This window comes from Dipteris shenzhenensis, chromosome 10, assembly GCF_047967505.1.
Source record: "Dipteris shenzhenensis isolate YYH24624 ecotype China chromosome 10, Dip_SZ_1.0, whole genome shotgun sequence".
Taxonomy (NCBI): domain Eukaryota; kingdom Viridiplantae; phylum Streptophyta; class Polypodiopsida; order Gleicheniales; family Dipteridaceae; genus Dipteris; species Dipteris shenzhenensis.
The window spans coordinates 55,870,271-55,892,436 of record NC_141605.1 but is presented as its reverse complement, the minus strand read 5'-3'; the positions used below and the strand labels follow the sequence as shown (position 1 = coordinate 55,892,436).

Here is a 22,166-nt window from a genome sequence, read left to right as displayed (position 1 = left end):
CATTGGTGATATTCCATATGCCTTCTCGGATAAGAAGAAGCCAGAGTTTCGTCTGCCAAGTTGGGAAATTGCTCCCTGAGAATTTCTCAATGAACGAGGAGTTTTTTATGCTATCCATTGGTGGGAAGGTCTTAGCTGTTATTACAGCCAGTGTCTAAATCCCTTACAATGTTTACTCAAATTTTGCAAAAAAAGCCCCAAATTTTACATGCATGAGGCTTCAATTCTGGGTAAGGAAGTAAAATCAATGTATGTTTGCGAACAATAGATAGTACAAACAGAAAATCCCCAATTTGTTGCAGAATAGTACCGGTTGTAGCAAGATCTAGACCGCAAGAGTGAACCCACGAACTGAAAGAGCAAATCTGCAATTTCTGCCTTCGTGCTGTTGCCTGAGAGAGATTTCAGATCGTGGACATGGATCCCACAACAATAAGTGAAATGTTGTTGGAAAAAGAAAGAACGACAGAAAGAAAGAAATTTTATTCGAGTCTTCGGAAGACCAATGGGTCTATGAGACTGAAAGAAAACCTGATACAAATCATAGTAAGGGTGAAGCTACTGAAACGAGCATCATCACCCGTGCTGAATCCTAAGTCTGATCATACATAATCAAATACATCTGAATGTAACAATGAAAAGAAAAGGACTGGTGGAGCGGAGCGGAGCGGAATCCTCCGTATGTCATGTCCCCCTGGCTGGTGCATAGCTGCTGATGGGACGCTGGTGCCCGTCAATGGGTGACGTGCGTCTCGGTCTCCTGGACGAGGCTCGACGCAAGACCAGAGCCACCGTGACTCCCGTGGGACGTATCCCGGGTCTAAACAATGACGGGAGGTCCCCCAGAGTGATCTGTGTGTCCCCTCAATGTCTCGTGTGTCGTGCTGCAATCGTCGGGTCGGGGTCTCTATCACGTCGGCGGCTAGAGACAAGACGATCAATGTCACTCGATGGGAAGAACTTTGTGATCCTGCTCTGAGAGGTGTCTGATGATGTGACCAAGCCCCGTCACCTGAGTAAGTACTCTCTATGTCGGATTCCCTCGTGAATGAAGGCTGCGAGGCATCTCTGATCTGGGTAGGCGAGGAATCTCGAAAGGAGCCCGGAGCCGTCTCTGAAGAGGCAGTGGTAGCAACCTCGGATCTCGTAGTACACTGGGCACCTGAAAATAAAATGCTCCTCTGACTCAACCTCCTGACAGTCGCACAGTATGCATAAGCGATGCTCCCTAGGAATCCCCTCTGCTCTGCCGCTCTCTATGCGGAGGCGGTGTGATGATACCCGAAACTGTCCAATGGAGATCCATAGTGAGTGAGGCATATGAAGCTCAGTGTACCCCGGTGGTGTGATGAATCCCTCCTCCGAAATGCGAAGACAGTAATCTCTGTAGAAACTCAGCTTCACTGGAAGCTCCATCGGCTCCAACCAGGTCCTAAAGGTGTGTATCATTGTTGAAATGAACTCCCACGACATTGTTGAAATGAACTCCGTTGTTGAACAGAAACGTATCATACACACGATCTGACGATGATGAAGACCTAGTTGATGATGTAGCATGCGCCACTGCCTTTAACTCCTCGAAGAAGAGTCGAAAATGGCATTTATTTGCAATCTCGTGCAGGATATGAGCAGCAACTAATGAAGCACGGAGCCACGAACTAAATCCACGGGCAGTTCGTGAACTGATCAAGAGACAAGGGGCAGATTGCTGGAGCAAATCGTGGGCATGAAGCTGGAGCAGACATTTGATCACGAACAACAGCAGTAGTAAAACGGCCTGACTTCAGCTCGAGCAGTCAGGGCAGCAAATCGTAGCAAAGAATGGCGGGCTGTTTGCACGGCATTGGGGCAGAATGCTGCTGCTGGAGATCACGCAGATCAGGGGCGGAAGGAGGAGAGCTGAGAGGCGGCAGCAGCAATGGGCAGAACTGAAGCGGCCTGCTGGACAGCAACGTGGAGATGGCGGAAGAGTGGCCCAGCGGAGGAGAGAGGTAGCGGGTAGAGGAGTTAGCATGAAAGAGGTAGCATCAGCGTGGGTAGGATTACTGTCGCGACTTCGGCATTCTTGAGGCTGATGGCGCAACAAACAACATCAACTCCATGAACAACATAGATGATGAGCCGTGAGCTAATGACGAGTGGTGCAAGTCCACTTCAACAATGGCCGGGGAGCTCTAGCAACTGGCAAAACATCTCCGCAGCTCCCAATAGCCAGTCACAACAGCAAAAATAGAAAGTCTTTGTTGGCAAAGGTAGAGCTGCTCAATCGAAGAGGAATGCCATCAAGCAGGAGCTTCAAGGTGGCTCTGATACCAACTGTTGAAAATGGGGAGAGGGTGAGAGACACTCAATCACATGATTGGAGACAAGAGCTGAGGCACGAACTGATGTTGATAGATTGTGTAATCATAGCAAGTACATGGCCTCATTTATAGGCTGGGCAAGCCTTATCTTCCCACACTGACACCTCATAGATGAGCTCACACACAAGAGAATCTAGATCCTATAATCTAGGGGAGGAATCACACCTACCACATGAGGTGGCACAAGTGGCCTCAAGACTCTTCACACTCACACAACTATAGGACACTCCTAGGACTCTAGGACCACGCACACTAGGACTCCGATAGTTCCAACACCCGTGCCATCTACTCTAGATCTTGATTTGGGATTTGCACCGATGCGCATCAAGCTACACTATGCATCTTTTCCCACTGCATGTTATCGGTGCCGACAGGTTGGTCATTTTGCACACGATTGTCCTTCTACATCCAGGACTCCTCCTGCTCCTTCAGCTGTCAAGGTTACTCTCCCTTCTCCTCCGGTTTCTGCTATGGCTTCATTGGAGAAGCCTTCTTCTACTGCTCCGAAGCACTACTGGAAGAAGGTAGATAAATCTCAAGTCAATCTTTCTCTTGCTAAAGAAGCTCAGGATTGTACCCCTGTTGTGCACCAGCAGCCTTCTTCTCCTCAGGATATGGATGTGCCCCTTGCAGAGGGGATCATACAAGATGCTTCATATGCTCTCTCTCAGGTTGATATCCCGACTAAAGCTGACATGCTAACTCATGATTTATTTGATGCAGCTCTTTCGTACGGTACTCCTTCAAAGAGTACAGATATTGATCCCGTTCTTATGACTGTGAAGACTGTGCCAGAGTCTCTTTCTCTTCAGGATACAGATGTTTCTTTTTCTCTGGAGTCTTTTCATCCTATGTTGCAACAGGTTTTTGACCCTGTGATTCGAAAATTCAGACTTCCAGCTTATATTAAGAAGAATCAGAAGGACAAAAATCAGGTGGTTTTAATTGATGGTGCAGTCTTGTCACTGCATCAATTTTTGCAAAGCAACAATCTGAAACTGGAGGATGTTGTGTTTGATCCTCCTCCAGTTTGATCTTGTAAATTTTTACTTGGCTGCCTCATGACTTTTGCTCTGAGACTTGTAAATTTTTTCTTTGTACTAATTGGTGGGTTTTTACCTCTTTTTGGGATTTCCCACACAGAAATAAAAGATTTCACTAAAAAAATGTGTGTGTGTGTGTGTGTGGCATTTGACATGGATGGTGATCAGATGCACCTATCATGCTGATCTTTATGAAATAGCATCTGTCTATGCCTCTCAAACTTCTGCGACAAGAGCTCGAATGTGGGCCTCCCTCAAACAATATCCACGGCTATCTAATGCCTTTTTGTGTGGAGACTTCAATAACTCGCCTGCCATTCAAGACAACACCACTCATCGTTCTCGCATGATCCCCACTGAGCTTCGACATTGGGAGGATATGCTTTCTTTCTTGCATGCAGAAGATTTATGGCTCTCAACAAGGGATAGAGATATGGGCTACATATACCATCACAATGCCTTTACTCATTACTGGGCTCGACTTGACAGATGGTATTTGTTGCATTCTCAGCAATATGCTAGTTTCACATGTGCACTATGGGTTGATCATTCCCTTTTGTTATCTGATCACTTTCCAGTATGCTTGACATTATCTATAGCACGTTTGACAGATGATATGCCTTTTTTTGGTCATCGCCTACTCCATGTTAATAGTGCTTATTTGCTTCATCAACAATTTCAGAACATGGTGAGAGTAACTGTCCGCCCTCTCCTCTTACATGCTCAGGAGGACATGGATTTCGCTTGGATCCAGTCTTGCCTATCGTTTGCAGGCTGTCATTCAAGATTATGGACGGAGTTACATAAGAGACCTCAGGCTTAAGGTGAAATGGGCTCAATCTCACAAGCAAAAAATGGATGTAATCAGCTCTTATAGGCAGCTCACCTCCTCTGAACAGGATTCTTGTGCTTATGCGGTTCATATAATCCATCAAAACGATCTTCGCAAATTAAAGAAGTGGCAAATCCGAGCTCGCATGAAACCCCTTTTGGATAAGGGCTGCTCCTCCAAAGCCTTCTTCAAAAGCCTGCATGTGGATAGGCAAAAGGAGGATATTTGCAAGATCAAGCAAGATGATGGCACCTGGACTACCTCCAAATCAGAATTGGAATTGCAATGTTCTAGTCATTTCCAGCATCTCTTTTCTCCTCAGCCTGATCATTCAATGCAAGTGAATGCAGCTAGGTCTCAATTTCTTATGCATGTTCAGCCTATATTGTCTACGGAACAGGCTCATGAATTGGAGCAGCCCTTTATGCTTAATGAACTGGATGATGCTTTGAGTCATTTACGTAAAGGCAGCTCTCCTGGTTGGGATGGATTGACTGTTGAATTTTTCCGTGCATTTTGGGGTGATCTCAAGAAAACGCTGCTTCTTATGATCAATCATGCTTGGGCAGAACAATCTCTTCCTCCTTCTTGGAAACATGGTCTTGTCAAATTGATCCCCAAAAAAAGGTTGTGTGAGACAATGGCTGATTGGCGGCCCATATCTCTTATGCCAGTCATTTACAAACTCATTGCCAAAATGATTGTCCTCAAGATTCGATTTATCTTGCAAGCAGGACTTCATCCCAGGCAGTCTGGGTTTGTTCCCAGAAGACAGATTACTGACAACATCTCCAATGCTTTGCTTGCAATTGAGTATGCCAAATATTCTAACCAAGATGTTCTCATTCTGCAAGTGGACATTGCGAAAGCATTTGATACTGTCCATTGGGATTTTATTTCTCAGACTATGCATAAATTGGGATTTGGCCCTCGGCTGGTCCATATTATTTACTGGCTCTATTCGCATGCCACCGCGCAGTGTTTGCTTGGTGGTGGGTTGTCAAGAACATGGACTATGACCTGCTCAGTGAGACAGGGTTGCCCTCTTAGTTCGCTACTGTATGCCATTGCTACTCATCCGTTATTGTTGCATATGGATCATCTTGCAGATATAGGACAGCTTCATGGCTTGCAAATTCCAGGGGCACAGCAGTTTCTTGCACAGGCATATGCTGATGATTCATATTTCATGCCCAGGAATTCTCAAAATGATCTCTCTCATTTGATGCATACTCTGAACGATTTTGGCATAGCTGCTGGACTCCATATTAACTTTCAGAAATCAAATCTTCTAGCATTGAAACAAGCTAATTGGCACGCACTTCTCTGGCCAGGTCACATTATCTCTTCCCATACTATTGTGAGGCATTTAGGGTATCCCATTGGCTGGAATATCACCCCTCAACAACAGCTCAAACGGGTGCTTCAAAAGATAAACAAGAAGCTGGAATACTGGCATTTGTCCACTTGGCCTCTACATGTTCGACTTCGGATAGCACAGTCTATCATTATGGCATATGTGTTATTTTATCTGTCTCTTCTTCCCTGGTCTTTTAAGCATTTGGCTTCCTATATGTCCCAGGCTATGGAGATATTTTGGAAAAGCAAATCTCACAAAAAGGCTTTGCGACTGCTTCCCATGCAATCTGTTTGTTCTCCTAAGACTCATGGGAGACTGAATATTCTCAATCTTCAGTTTCATATGTTGGCAAGAAAGAGCACTATGATTGCTCATTTTTTACAGCAAAAACAGCCATGGGCTATTATGCTAGCAGCTATGTGTGCAAACATGACGTCCCATGCATATGGGCATTGGATTACAGATCACTGGGAAGCAGTCATGACCACATTCCAAGGGAAAATTCCTGGTTGTCCTGTTTCTACTGCTTTTATTCATGATTGGAAGAGAATTCTCTCTTATGCTAAATGGTCAGGTGCTTCTTCCCATCATGGTAATTCTCTTCGATTGGAAAGCATCCATTGGAGCAAGGTGTTTGACTCGCCTCTTGCTTTACAGGCTCCTATTAAAGCATATAATCTTATGAAATTGGGCATAAGATTTTTCGGAGTTGTTGTGGATCAACACGGTTATATGCTTTCATTTCCACAAGCTTGCAGGACATTCCCCTTGGGTCTGCATCATAGGCCCATTTGGAGAATACTTACAACTATGTTGCAGCCATTTATTCTTGTTCCTCCACTATTTGTACAGGACAGATTACTGGATTGGAATCTGACTTCCTTATCTCCTACTACCTGTTCACTTTCAATGCATAATCTGGCCTCCTCGATGGTTTACAGATTTCTTCTTCCACCGCCATGGATTGATAAGCATGCCAACACTATTTGGAATTTGGATAGGCCTTTATCTTGGTGGCAATCACAACTCAAAAAACTTTGGAAAGCTAAATTGCCATTGAAACAGAGGCTTTTCTTTTGGAGATGTATAGTGGGAGATTTTTCCATTGGGGTCGAATTGGCAGCACGTCGCATTGCTTCCCCTTTCTGCCCCCGTTGCTCTCATCACCGAGAGACAGTTCCCCATTTCTTATGGTCTTGCCCGCACTCTCAGATATTGATCACTCATGTCTCTCATTTGCTGCGGCTTCGGTTTCCCTCTATCAGAAACTCTTCTGGATGTTTGGATGCTTCTCATCTCAGATGTCTCCATTCCTCCTTTTCTTTCACTCAGGCATATGCTTTCTTCATAATGTCCCTCAAGCAATCTTTATATGACTGTTATGCTGCGAGGAACTTGGATGCTACTAGCCTTGAAGTGTTTTCTGACTGTTTTTGAGTTCTTCCATTAGGCTCTCTTTTGGAGTCTAATGCCATGTACATTGATTTCATGTTAATAATATAGTTACTGGTCTCACCAAAAAAAAAAAGAGTGTGGCATTTGACATGACCACATTTCAGGGGAAAATTCCTGGCTGTCCTATTTCTACTGCTTTTATTCATTGCTTTTATTCATGACTGGAAGAGAATTCTCTCTTATGCTAAATGGTCAGGTGCTTCCTCCCATCATGGTAACTCTCTTCGTTTGGAAAGCATCCATTGCAGCAAGGTATTTGAATCGCCTCTTGCTTTACAGGCACCAATTAATGATGGAAATGGGGAGAAGGTGAGAGACACATGACTGGAGACGAGCTGAGGCACGAACTGATGTGGATTGATTGATTATCACAGCAAGTACATAGCCTCTTTTATAGGCTAGGCAAGCCTTACAGACACCTCATAGATGACGTCACTCACAAGAGAATCTAGATCCTATAATCTAGGTGAGGAATCACACCTACCACATGAGGTGGCACAAGTGGCCTCAAGACTCTTCACACTCACACAACTGTAGGACACTCCTAAGACTCTAGGACCACACACACTAGGACTCCGATTCCAACAAACCCCCCCTCGGAGCTAGGGTGAGAGACTATGACATCATCCAGACTGTGCATCCCAGGCAATCTGAGAGGCTAACAGCTGAGCATAATTCAGAGGTTGAACCAAGCACTCTCATGGCTTAGGTGTCAACGTGATCAGAGACTCAAATATGAGCATGGATGCATGACCAACTCATAGGTTGAGGGAGTACACCCACATCCTCGAACTTGGCCAGGCCTGATAAAAGAAAGACATAACAACCCCCCCTTGTCTCCTAACTGGGTACATGGAAGTAAGTGGAGCCTTTTATAGGACAAGGCACACAAAATGACAAATTATTACATCATTTTAGGGGGACTACCCAAGGCAGAGTACCTAACACACATGACTCTAGAAAGCCCACTCTTCATCTATCACCTCATGGAGGGATAGACGAGAAATAGCAGCAGTGCATGCTTGTTCCTCAGGTCCAGAAGGTGTAGCTTCATCGTCTTCGTCCTCAATCTGCTCCGCAACCAGATTGGCATGTTCTTTGGCTTGTACCTTTGCCATTCTCTTGAAGCAACGATCCTCTGGATGGCCAAGTTTCTGACAGTAATTACATTTAAGAGGTTTTCCGTTCTTCTTGGGCTTATTCTTGAGAAAGAATGCTTTGCCAGATTCGAAGGAAGATTTTGCTTTCTCTGTAAGCCTACGGTCCTCATCAATGAGATGAGCTACCATATCCTTAAAGCTCATATTGCGGCTGACTCTTAGGACAGCAAGGATCTCATTGTACTTGGAAATGTCTTCAATACTGGAGAGAAGTACAGCAACTTGATCATCATCTTCAACAATGGCTCGGATGGCAGATAATTGTTGGAGAATTGACCCAAGATTGCTCAAGTGTTCATTGAGGGTTTCAGTTTCCTTCATCTTGAGCTTGAAGAGTTTTTGTTTGAGAAATACTTTGGAATTATTGATCTTATTTCCAAACAAATTCTCTAACTTTTCCCAAACGTCGTTTGCTGTCTTATCAAAATCCACATGTTGGATAAGGTTGTCAGCTAAAGTTAGGCCAATGATAGCCATTGCTTTATCATTTCATCATCACTTTGGGGTTTTGGCTCCTTGGCATTGGTGATATTCCATATCCCTTCTCGCATTAGAAGAAGCCGGAGTTTTGTCTGCCAAGTTGGGAAATTGCTCCCTGAGAATTTCTCGATGAGCAAGGAGTTTTTTATGCTATCCATAGGTGGGAAGGTCTTAGCTGTTATTACAGCCAGTGTCTAAATCCCTTACAATGTTTACTCAGATTTCAAAAAGGGCCCAAATTTTACATGGTAGAAGCTTCAATTATGCCAAAGGAAGACACAGAACAGAAAAGCCCTAAATTTTAGGGTTAGGGTTGCTGCAAAAAATAGGGTTTGCAGAAAATTGAGGCTTTTCTAAATTTCTGACAGAAGAGTTCTCGTTCAACGGTTGGGAACCCTCACATCATGAAATCACCCAAGAATTCGAGAAATTGAGCATAAATTGTAAAAGGGCGAAAATTAGGGTTTCGGGCAGGAAATTGGTCACTGAATTGCTGCGAGCTTCGACACAGATAGAGCAGGGTTGCTACTGCATCAAGGCATCCTCAAGAGACAGGGAGGCAGCAAGGAATCAATGAGCCGAATCATGGACGATCATGAGGTGAGTCGATGGTCACAGCCCTCAAGCGTCAGTCGCCGAGTCAAGTCATCGCCAAGCAATACCCTGCTGTCGACGCCAAGTCATCGCATTGTTCATGGGAGAAGTTGCGTGGGCAACGGGCACTCAGCAGGCGGGAGCAGCAGGTTCGAATCCAGCAGATCGGACCAGCAGGTGTTCGGGCAGCAGCAGCAGAGGCTATATGGCGCGCAGGAGCAACAGCGTGGGCAGAGAGGTGCAGCGGGTAGAAGATCTGCAAGATGGCGCAGCAGAAGAGTGGCGCAGCAGAAGGAGCTCAGTTTGGCGCAGATTTCAGACAGCAGCTCCACGAGTATGATGAGCAGGTCTCCATAGGAGAGGTCCGGGAAGGAGTTAGCCGGCAGAATGGCGCAGCGTAGAGCAGAAGCGTGGAGATTTCAGGGCTGTTTGGTAGCCTGCTGTACTGCAAATCGTACATCAGTACGGCAGATCGTACAGCAGTACGACAGATCATACAGCACCTGCAGAGATCAAGTTGTACGGAAGATTGTATGCTGCAGGTACGGTCGTACGGCAGGCAAGCCGTACAGGCTGTACGGCTGATTTGCAGTGGGCTGTGCGATCTTCTTGTAGGTCGATGAAGGGGCTTCTGGGTTGACTAAAGGATTGGCCATTGGTGAGGCGGGAAGGAGGTAAGGCTCAGTCAGGGAAAACCTGCTCTGATACCATTTGATGGAAATGGGGAGAAGGTGAGAGACACATGACTGGAGACGAGCTGAGGCACGAACTGATGTGGATTGATTGATTATCACAGCAAGTACATAGCCTCTTTTATAGGCTGGGCAAGCCTTACAGACACCTCATAGATGAGGTCACACACAAGAGAATCTAGATCCTATAATCTAGGTGAGGAATCACATCTACCACATGAGGTGGCACAAGTGGCCTCAAGACTCTTCACACTCACACAACTGTCGGACACTCCTAAGACTCTAGGATCACACACACTAGGACTCCGATTCCAACAATTAAACCATATAATCTTATGAAATTGGGCATAAGATTTGTCGGAGATGTGGTGGATCAACATGGTTATGTGCTCTCATTTCCACAAGCTTGCAGGACATTCCCCTTGGGTCTGCATCATAGGCCCATTTGCAGAATACTTACAACTATGTTGCAGCCATTTGTTCCTGTTCCTCCGTTGTTTGTTCAGGACAGATTATTGGACTGGAATCTGATTTCCTTGTATCCTGCTACCTATTCACTTTCACTGCATAATTTGACATCTTCGATGGTCTACAGATTTCTTCTTCCACCGCCATGGATTGATAAGCATGCCAACACTCTTTCGAATTTGGATAGGCCTTTATCTTGGTGGCAATCAAAACTCATGAATATTTGGAAAGCTAAATTGCCATTGAAACAGAGGCTCTTCCTTTGGAGATGTATAGTGGGAGCCTTTTCCATTGGGGTGAAATTGGAAGCACGTCGTATTCCTTCCTCTTCCTACCCCCGTTGCTCGCATCACCATGAGACACTTCCGCATTTGTTATGGTCTTGCCCGCACTCTCGAATACTGATCACTCATGTCTCTCATTTGCTACGGCTCCGGTTTCCCTCTATCAGATTCGGGAACTCTTCTGGATGTTTGGATGCTTCTCACCTCACATGTCTCCATTCCTCCTTTTCTTTCACTGGGCTCGCTTTTGGGTACTATGGACTATTTGGACACAGAGATTGCATTTTAGGATGGGACAACAGTTTCCTCAGGCATGCTTTCTTCAGAATGTCCCTCAAGCAATCTTTATATGATAGTTATGCTGCGAGGGACTTGGATGCTACTAGCCTTGAAGTGTTTTCTCACTGTTTTTGAGTTCTTTCATTAGGCTCTCCTTTGGAGTCTAATGTCATGTACATTGATTTCATGCTAGTTTTATAGTTACTCGTTTCACCAAAAAAAAAGTGTGTGGCGTTTGAACTTGCCAAACGTCACATTGCACCATCAGGAAGCAGCAGCTAAAATGGATCTTCCAAAGACTTCAACATAAACTGGAATACTGGAAGATTTCTACAGTACATTGTAATGTCCTATGTCCAATTCTATTTGCCTTGTTGCATTGGTTCTCCACGGATATTTCAGCCTTTATGTCTCAAGCTATGGAGATGTTATGGAGGACAAAAACTGCTGTGAAAGCATTGAGACTCATGAAGATGGAAATGGTGTGCTCTCCTAGGATGCATGGTGGACTGAATGTCCTCAATATAAGATATCATGTGCTTGCAAGGAAGGCAACTATGCTCCACACTTTTTTCCGCCAACAACAGCCATGGACTTGTATGCTAGCATCCATGTGTGTCAACATGAGGACTTTTGCTTATGGTCATTGGACTACTGATCATTGGGAGGTTGTCATTGGCAAATTTGTAGGGAAGATACCTGGCTGTCCTTTCTCTACTGCTCTGATACTTGACTGGAAACAAGTACTTTCTAAGGTCAAATGGGCTCCTGATAATTGCTCGGGGACAAACTCAATGAGGAAAGAAAGTATTCATTGGAGTGCCATCTTTGACATTCCACTCGCTTTACAGGAACCTGTTTGGGCATACAATCTCATGAAATTGGGAATTAGATACATACATAATGTGGTAGATGATCAGGGCTATGTCTTATCTTTTCCTCAGGCCACTGCTTCCTATGCATTGGGAATGCATCATAGGTCTATATGGAAGAAAATTGCTGATTTATTACATCCTTTTCTACCTGCTCCTCCTGTGGCTGACACAGACAGGCTTACGGATTGGCAATTGCAACCCTTTGCTACATGCACTCATCCTGTTCCTCTTCCTGCCTTAACCTCCATCAAAGCCTATAGGCTTCTTCAACCTGCTCCATGGATTCAGCAATATGCCAATTCTCTGTGGCATATAAGGAAGCCCCTCTCATGGTGGCGGAAGAATCCCGGGATGTTATGGAAGTGTAAAAGGCCATTGAAACAAAGACTTTTTCTTTGGAGATGTATGACAGGTACATTGTCAGTGGGGGTCAAACTTGCTAAACGTCGCATTGCACCATCCACATGTTTAAGATGTCAGGCTCCTTCAGAGACTGTTATTCATTTGCTTTGGCACTGCCCATGTACTAGGATCTTCCTCAGGAGAATTTCATATTATCTTTGGATCCGTTTCCCGAGTCACAGATTTGGGAAACATTTCTAGCTCTTGGGCAGATTTATGAAGTCTTTGTCTCAATACTCACTATTTCTCTCTTGGGTGCGATATTGGGCTCTTTGGACAATTTGGAGTGAGCATAATTTGGCATACTTGGGTCGGCAAATTCACAAGTCATATGAATCTTTTCGAGCCTCATTGCGGCAATCCTTATATGATGCCTGCCATGAGGGTGATATGGATGCTTCTTGCATAGAGCTTTTCTTTTCATGTTTCTGATCTTTGGGATACGCTCCATTTCGGAGACCTTCCATCATGTAAATTTATGAGCATATAAATATACTGCACTAGATATTACCACAAAAAAAAAATTGTGTGTGTGTGTGGCCCGCTTTCCTACTGCTTGTTGTGGCAAGCTTTTTTGGATATTCGGCATTCATCCACAGAGGGTGGAGTTTGATCTTTTTTTCACATGGGTTCCATATTGGGAACTCTAGACTCTGTGGAACCCCAGAGTCTTTCGAGAACCTACTTCTTCCATGCTTTACTATTTCCGGATGTCGCTCAGGCATCCTTTTATGATTGCCTGTATGTTTGTCAAATAGATTACATTGTTTACTTGTCTTACAATGAAATTTTCTGATCTTGCATTTGCTGGTCTACACTTTGGGGACCACCCTTGTAATATAAAAATACACAAATTTCACCCCCCTAAAAACAGTGAGTGTGTGTGTGTATATATATATACATTTATACATACATACATACATAAATACATGTATGTAGGTACGTATGTATGTGTGTATGTGTATATCTATGTGTATGTATGTATGTATGTATGTATACACACAAAAACACACTTTGTTTTTGTAAAAAAACTTTGCATTAAGAAGAATGTACATTCATAGCTGTCCTAGAGTGGGACCGCTACTACAAAAAACTAAAAAGACTTCCAACTAGGCCTGGTACCCAAACACACACACATAGCCCTCCAAAATCGATGTGCTACCTTGCTGTTTTGATGATCCAAAAAGATCAGCTTCAGTTTTTTATGAAACTCCAGAGTTTCCATCAAAGTCCATCATGTTCCGCCAATAGAATATGGTCAATGTGGTCTTTTGCCACCGCCTACCATAGAAATATTGAGTGGTCCCCTCATGTCTTGGTTGATAAGGGTGCAAACTCATAAAGGAAGGAGAAATCTTCAAACTGCTCGGAATTCCAATGGGCTTCAAGTGCTCAAACAAAGACAAATGGGAGTGGGTTTTAGACGAAATCAAAACAAAAGTGCAAAGATGGCAGGGACTCCAACCCTCTCTTGCTAGAAGAAAGTTTGGACTATATCTATCCTTCTTTAATCTATTTTATATCCTGCTTGTGTTCTCATCAAAGAAAGGCTTTGACCAAGTAAACAGTCTTTTCCGGACCTTCCTTTGGGGTAAGGAAATGGGACAAAGAAAGATGGCAAAAGTCAGGTGGCAAGTCTACACCCTCCCAAGGGGGCGGCTGAAGGGTTAGGCGTTGTAGACGTTGAAAAATCTGCGGCCATATTTATGGTGCAATGGATATTGAAAGCCTTTTAAAACCCGGATCCCTGATCATTAAAAGTATCTCCCGAGTAAAGATAACGAGATGTAAACACTGGAAAAACCTCCCGTTAGGAGCAGCCCTCTTTGGGAGAGAACCATGCACAACTAAAGGATCCGAACTTTGGAAGGGAACTTGGAAAGGATTTACTAGGAAGACGGAACCTTTTCCAGTCATGACTCTATTTAGTTCTCCATTATTCTAGGGCGACAGCCCGCTTTCAGACAATGCACTCAAGGTGCAATAAGGCTTAAAAAACAAGGAGTAAGAGTTTGGGACGACCTCTGGAATCGTGGGCAGAGCCGGTGGATTGAAGACGATGTACTCCAAGAAAGATTCAGATTGAATAGGTTCGACTTACTCTTGATCCAGGAAAGCAAGAACCTCTGGAAAAGGTACAATCTTCCTTGGATGGGAGATAAGCTGCAAGCCTCCTTGCGAGAATTCAAATGGGCAGGGGAAAATTATCTATTCCCGATTCCAATTTGTTTGGATGTGCAGATCTTGACAGATCAACTTAACAAAAAATGGCTCAGACAAGATTCAGAAAAGAGATGGGCACAAAGGTATGAAACTGTGGGACAAGTGTATCCCAGAGAAACAATCCTGTCTTTTGTGGCTAATTTTGCACAAAGCGGTGTGGACAGCTAGCAGAGCTAGGAGAATTGGCCATCTTACTAAGAGATCAGCCCACTAGGGCCCCACACTAATAGAACTCTATTCGAATCGATGTCTTATGGTGCATCTCGATTCAAAGATGTGCCAAGGTGTTTCTAACGAGACGATTCCAACTGATGATGTTTTCTCGCTTTTGATGATGTCCCCAGGACCGTGGAGGCAACCTTCAGCTCATGCAAAGCTCTCTAAACAGGTTCGGGATTGTATGAGAGATGGAATATGCTAAGAAACAAGCTGTGATTATGGAGCAGGTGCGGAATCTAATTGCAGCCGTTGAGGAAAAGGAGGACCCTCTGACGCAAATCAACTAGAGCCACTAAAGGAAGACCTGATCAATTCCCCCATTGGCAACAACTATTCTCCTACGGGACCCTCCCTTCCTCAAAAGGACCTCGACCTCTCACGCTTGACTCCAGCACCCCAGCCTCAGATCGAGAAAACTATCTTTGAGCGTCTTGCCTCCTAGAAGGACCCTGCAAGCGCAACCTACAAAGTCAGGCATGAGACCTTTGAACTTCCAGTTTCTTCCTGTTGGTGACAGATCTATTGCTTCTACTACTTGCCAAGAATTCTGCTACTGCACCCCCTGTGAAGATTACTGCTGATACCACCTCAACAGCACCTAGTCTTCCCATTGCCTCTGATGCTGCCACTAATACACGCCCAAATGCGTTCTACCGGCGAAAAGCCCGTTCTAGCCAAGGCTGCCTACTCCCTCCTGCTATCCCTGGCACAATAATCCTCGGAGTGCTTTGCCGACTCGACACTATGGCTCCCTAGGAAGAAGGTGACGTCTGAGAATTTTCCTCTGCTTTGTTTTGTTGTTGAGAAGATGACATTTGATAGTTATGTTCATACCTATGATTATAGGTCGCCTCATATGTCCTTCCTCCGTTTTTGGAATACCAGGGAAGAGATATAAGGATGTGCTCGTTTCTATTCTGATATAATATAAACACACCCCGTCATTTTTTGACAAAAAAAAAGTGTGGTATCTCCTTGATGCTGATGTGGGCAGCCAACATTTCTGAGAATCCCCTCTTTTGACGCTCAAAATCCCATCAGTGGTGGTTCTTGGAAGTCATTTCTTGCTCTTGTGTGGGGGTTTTGAGTACATTTTTGGACTTAGAGGGATAAGAGGGAGTGAAGGCGCGCTGTAGGAGAGGTAGGGGGTGAGGGGACTCTTTTGAAGGCATTTTCCTCTGAACGCCGGATTTCTAGACAGAAATTTGCCAGCTTCTTTTGAGGCTGTCCACTGGCTGGGCCCCTCCCGGGCTGCTTGAGTTCCAAGTTCTGCCTCAAAAAAAGGCTGCATCTGAGCAGAAATGGCGCCAACGCCTAACCTCAACACCTAAGGAAGCAGCCTGTGTGGCTGCTTGGTGTCAGAACGCTGCAAAGGGACAGCGGACAGCAGGAGTACGGACAATGCAGCAGGAGCAAGCAGACAGCAGGAATGGGGGGACATTGGAACTCTGAGTGGCAAAATGCAAGAAAGCCACCTCTCTTTCCAATGCCTCACGGATTGCTAAATCTATATATTAGTTTCAAAACTTCTAATAGACGTTACTTTTCCTTGGGAGGGGGAAAGAAAACCTACAATGATAACCTATATGATGTACTCAACCAGCCAATACCTCACCTCATCAGCATGCCTCATCTCACCAGCTCCACACTCTCACCACTCCTATCGTAACAACACCACCATCTAAAACTTGAAGAATGGAAATGCCTACAATCACGAGTGCCTCTTAGCCTGGACAACAGGTTTAGCCTGTGGACTATTTATTACAAGGAGGCCGAACACCTACATTAGAGAGAATACTGACTTCTGAAAGGCGACGTAGGCAGCAAGGTCGATGTCACAACGGAGTCAATCTTTATTGTAGAGGATCATAGGCAGGGCTCGTACAGTACATGGTATGTCCAACCATGTGGTTGGTACATGGGGTGACCACGGATCGTCACTGGCACATACTTTTATACCTAGATGAATCCATTCCCAAACTCATCCTCTAAAAACAAAAAATAGTGCAGTTTCAATCTCATGATAGTCACTCATAAGATTAAAAACCATAAACTCCATCACGCATAGCAGGGACTAGCTACTATGACATCCCCACTCACGTCATCAGCGCCCAACAGTGGGTGTTGACCATAGTATAAAAATATGCTCTCACACATACAAATCCACACCCACATATACTTGAGCATCCATTTATACAAAGTCTTCGTACTGAGTTTCTATCGGCACTCCGGAGGTGAAGGGCAAACTCAGCCATGACGAAGGCTAGCACTAAAGGAGATAATGTAGTGCTGGTCTCAGACACAGAAGAGGGCCCGCCCTAAAGAAGCATTTCATTGCCTTAAAAGTGTTTTGTAACACCCGCAATACAAAGGCCACCTTGATAAAACCGAGGTCATGATCTTCATCCAATGCAACCCATAAACAAAACTAGCATGATGTTGGTATTAGTAGTCCAAACTGACATCAAACTTCAAGGATACCTTTCTAAAAGGTTGGAAAAACAAACAGAGGTACACAGAGAGAATAGCTTCCCCTTCTTTCGCTATACAGTTAGAAATGCCCGGAGGTTTCAGCTCAGCAGTAGAGGTTGGAGGCTCTCCAGTGCGCCTCATTGGGATAGTTTTCAGATTTCCGCAGTTGTGCGAAAAAACTTTTGGCGTAGGCTTTGAAAATCCCTCAGGAATAGAAAGATCACTATTTTCTTTTGCCTTTCTATTCATGGAGGGATTGCAGTAAACTTGTGGAGATCCAAGTTCGGGGCTAACCCTACTTGTCCTCGTTGTCACATTGCAGTTGAGTCAGTACAGCATTGCCTTTGGGAGTGCACACAGGCGAGGACGATCTGGAAAGGAGCTGCTAGGATTTTCAGTATCTTTCATAAAGCACTTCTCTATATGACATGGGGTTCAGTGGCTTGGCTAGCTCTTACTGGCCCACAGGTATTTTTCGAGGGACATGATCCAGATTCAGCTTTCATTGTACGGCGACACACAGTTGAGTCTTATTCCCTCCAAGATGTTCCCTTCACTCCTTTCAGAGCTGCTCATGCCTCAATAGACACGTTGTGGTGGATTCTGGCTAGCATTGCGGCTTGGCATATTTGGAGAGCCAGGCGTACAGAGGCGATGGAGGGTATTCAGGTTCACCCTTCTGAGGTTATCGCTAGTATTTGATCTAACACAGTACACACTCTGATGGCCATATGGGCGAGCATGCAGGGATCCTCCAGAGCAGCTACTGCCAGAAGAGTTACTTTTTCCAGAGTTTGGAGAGGATCTCCTTTCTTCTCTGAGTCTCCCTCAAGGTTGAGGTGGCGTTTTCAGCCTCTGCCTTGGTTTTTTATTAGCTCATTTTGAGCTGTTTTTTTTCTCATGCATTGCATGATGTCTCCCACACTTAAGCTTGCTCTCGCGGTTTTCATTCATACTTAATGAAGTAATTTTATTGAAAAAAAAAAACAGGGGTACATTGTTCTTAGAATATTTTGTGTTCTTAGGGAAGCCAAACTAAAGTTTTCTACCAAGCAATTTTAGTCTTGAGAATACTTTTGTGAAACATACACATTATTTGCACAAAAAATAGACATTTACCTGTACCACTGGAGAAGGTGAATTTCTCAAGATATGTGTCGTTCGCCCACTGCTAGATCCCAAGTACACAATAAAGCATTACTCTTTGACACCCGAAAATATGAACACTACATGGCTTCTTAAAGAAGATTTTTCCCGATAACAGATGAACTCTTGTTGTTGCATTTTCTAACTTGTCAGATTTGTACTTCTACTCCTTGAAAATAAAAAAAGTACTTTCCACATGCATTGTAGACAGAAGTAATCCAGGAGATGAAATTAAGTATGGCGAGAAGAATGCAAAAGCATAGGCAGGAAGTGATTCCAAAAGATCCATAATAGTAGTTGATATTTGACCTGGAGATCCCAGCATAAGAAAATGGCACCACTGCATCACCATGAACAGCCAGAAGCCACCTTATTGGCCTACTGTGTGATATCTGAAATATGTAACACAAGTAGATTTTACAATCAGCTTCTCATTATACTAGACTGTCTCCTAATAAACTCATTGTTAAGCACTTGCTCGCAAATGACTGCACAATAACACAGACCTGAGAATTCCATCGCATAGTTCTTGGAAATGAAATCCCCCTAATAATGCCTGGTAAATCTTCCGATAAAACCTGAAAATTGATTCTCCTCTGTTAAATGCAACTATAACCTCCCCACTGGAAGCGACAGAAACTCAACGACAAAACTTTCTGACCGACAAAATATATGATGTCAAGGCACAGGTCTCTAAATCTCTAAGATCAAGCATATACCTCTACGGTATGCCTGCTTTGCTCCTTTACAGTCGCAAAAATGTAATCAATCTTACCTATATAAAGGAAAAGAGCATTATTAAATTTCCAAGTCCACCGCCACAAATTAGAGCACCGACTTTCTTACTTAAAATCAAATACCAAACAGACATAGATTAGCAATGAATACGACTTGACAGACCATATAATCTAGGCTACAACACTAAAAAGGATGCTTTTAGCTATAAGCCACGCTAAATAAGGGCATGGGGGTAGAGATACGCAAAGCAGGATACTTGCCCTCTGTTCTGGTGAATACACACTTTTTAGTTATGCTGTTCTTCCTACAAAATCCCTCTAGAGCCTGCACAAACAGAGATAGCTCAATCATTATTTTTTACAACTCATTCCTGGCAGTAGTAGCAGGATTAAGGAGTAAAGAAGAAAATATAGTACACAGCCAAAAAGAAAGGAACAGAGCTGCGCTATCAGACAAGAAACAATTTTTTTTTTAAAACATGTGTGATAACAATCAAAAACCAAAACATTCTGTTAGATATCTGAGCTAACTACCATCCTTGCCGTTCTCAACCAAATCCAACAACTGCAAGGTGTCCAAATGTGTAGTGTGTTGCTAACGCTGACTACTAAATGCCAGATTCCACATTTCTTTACAATTTCTGTAGAGTCAACAGACTGTTGTGACATCCACCTTTTGAACAACAATATTTGGAAAGCACACATATGCCCTCAGTTCATGATTTGTCACAAGTAAAACTTCAAAAATCAAATTACATAGCCATGTTCAAGGTGTCACTAAGGATAAACAAACCAAGTCTACTCTTAGCATATGGAATACACCAGGGACATTTTCTTATCAACGACTTGGAATACCATCACTTCCCCACCAAGGAAGAAAGAAAGAAAAAAAGAAAGTAAAGTAAAAGCCTCCAAAAGACCAAAGGGTCTATAAGACTGAAAAAACCCAATACAATAAGCTGAATGGGTGGAACCGCTAAGCACGCATCTACACTCAAGACAAGTGCAAAAATGAACAAAGAAACACTAGTATATAAAATGTCTAAGCCCATGGAGAGGAATGGAAGCCGTTGTGTGGGATCAATGAGATGGTCCTCTGGATGCTGGTGGAGGGTTTCAGTCCATGGGAGACCCCAGGAATGTACAAGACTGCGGCATAAAACCTATGATAGACTGTGGGTGTTCACCAATGTGTGTGCTCCACTGTGGTCTCCTGGCTCTGTCCCTACATCAAACAAGTTCCGCACCCATGCCTGCGTCTATGGACTAGTGAACATGAAGGGAAGATCTCATCTATGCATCGACCCACTGGTTGCCAAGTTTGTCATGTCTCTCACTACAGGACTCGGATACACTGTCTCCCTGGGGCCTGCTGGTCTGTGCTATCTGGATGGAAAAACTCAATGACCATGCCTGAGTAGAATTCAGCTCTGCACCATAATCGTGTCTATGTGCCCCAAGTAGATGGTCTCTGTGTTCAGACGCCTCATGAATGGACGTCGCCCAGCATCTCTGATCCGGATAAGACAAAAGACTGGAGAGGGGTTCAAATCCATCCCCAAAAAAACAATGGTAACAATCTGGAATCTCGTAGTATACAAAGCATCCTAACGAAAAAGTGTTCCTCCAACTCAATCTCATGCAGATCACATAGAATGCAAATGTGACCCTCTCTAGGTATGCCCTCAGCCCACCCACTGTTAGGTCAGTGTGATGAGGCACGGTACTGCCCCATCAATATCCTCAAAGAATGGGGGAGCTCGACGATCCGCGTAAAGCCTCGAAGGTCGATAAAGCCCTCCTCAAATATCCGTAAGCGGGGGTCCTTGTAGAAGCTGAGCTTCACAGGAAGCTCATTGTTCGCTAACCAGGTCCTCAATCCATGTAGTTGTAAGAGATTCTCCCAAATAACATGGTTAAGCTCGTGGTATGATGCGTCAATTTTACGAGCAAAAACCTATGAGCAGGTTTATACGAGCGTGTTTTTCAAGAGATTTTAAAAATAGTATTTCTTTAGGAAACATGGTTTTAACACTTTTATTTTCATTAGAACTAGATCCCTTTATCATAAAATTATACAGACTAGTCACTCATTCATTTTTACATAACATAAATCTTCTTATTCATAGACATCCCTTTGTACCCTTGTTATTACCTTTAAAAAGTATTGAAAAATAATTCATTTAAGAAACGTCCCTAATAATCACTCTCAATATAATAATATTATACATAAATAATTACTTATTAAACACATTTATATCATATGGCAATATCTCTCAAGTGTTTTTATAGTATTAATAACAAGATATTTATGGACATGTTTCTACAGAAGTTTAAATTACTGTAAATAATTATTAACTTGGGCTTATATATCACTCTCATAAAATACATGTAATATTTAATACTATATATGCAAGGTTTTCCAAAATATAACCCCATAGATGTGCTCAAATGGGGTTTTCCGACCTTGTTCAAAGGGGTTTCGCTGGCGAAACTACCTTGATGGCTTGCTTCAATGAGTTTTCTTTGGAGAAACCCTTTCATGAAGAGAGGTTGAGAGAGGTTGAGAGAGGTTTTTCAATGTCACTCCCTATTAAGTAAAAAGTTGTAAGAAGGATCATAAGGGAATTTTCATAGAGAAGTCTACTCTACATGTGGGTTTCTTCAAAAGCCATCCCATTATGTTCTCACCATTCCCAAACATTCACATAAATATTCGTGTATAAAATAGGCATTCCTATAATACTTTTCATATTTCTAAGTGAAACAATGTTTTCTTCTGATCCATTTTTGTCATATTTTTTCATAGTTGGAAGCTTTTTTTTTCCTTCGCTCTTACGCTCGGAAGATTTCGCTCGGAAAATGCTCGTCCCCCTTGGGGTAGGTGAGCACGGACCTCTGTTGTACTGAAAGGGGGGTAATCTGTCCATACGGAGCCACAGATTCTCAAACCATCTGTGTGTACGTGCATACCAGAACCTCTAATTGCCATCAGCTACTAAAGTCATGGATAAAGTTAAGGCCCCAAATTCTGAGAGACAAAATGTGCCAAAACCAAGGCAAATCATGTCCAAACCATAGC

At 43.6% G+C, this 22,166-nt stretch overlaps 1 protein-coding gene across 5 annotated transcripts in view; it reads right to left on the bottom strand.

Moving 5' to 3' along the window:
• EDD1 (glycine-tRNA ligase) overlaps positions 1–22,166 on the bottom strand; it is a 226,263-nt gene that overhangs the window by 93,745 nt on the left and 110,352 nt on the right. For all 5 annotated transcript variants that reach the window (XR_015541639.1, XM_087379990.1, XM_087379989.1 and 2 more), the window contains 5 exons: positions 19,346–19,409; positions 19,067–19,122; positions 18,854–18,925; positions 18,657–18,739; positions 18,321–18,369 (listed from right to left, as the gene is read on the bottom strand). Coding sequence is in view for 4 of the 5 variants with exons in the window: in XM_087379990.1 (XP_087236116.1) it covers positions 18,321–18,369; positions 18,657–18,739; positions 18,854–18,925; positions 19,067–19,122; positions 19,346–19,409 (324 nt within the window). In the remaining variant the exon portion in view is untranslated. The remainder of the gene's footprint in view (positions 1–18,320; positions 18,370–18,656; positions 18,740–18,853; positions 18,926–19,066; positions 19,123–19,345; positions 19,410–22,166) is intronic.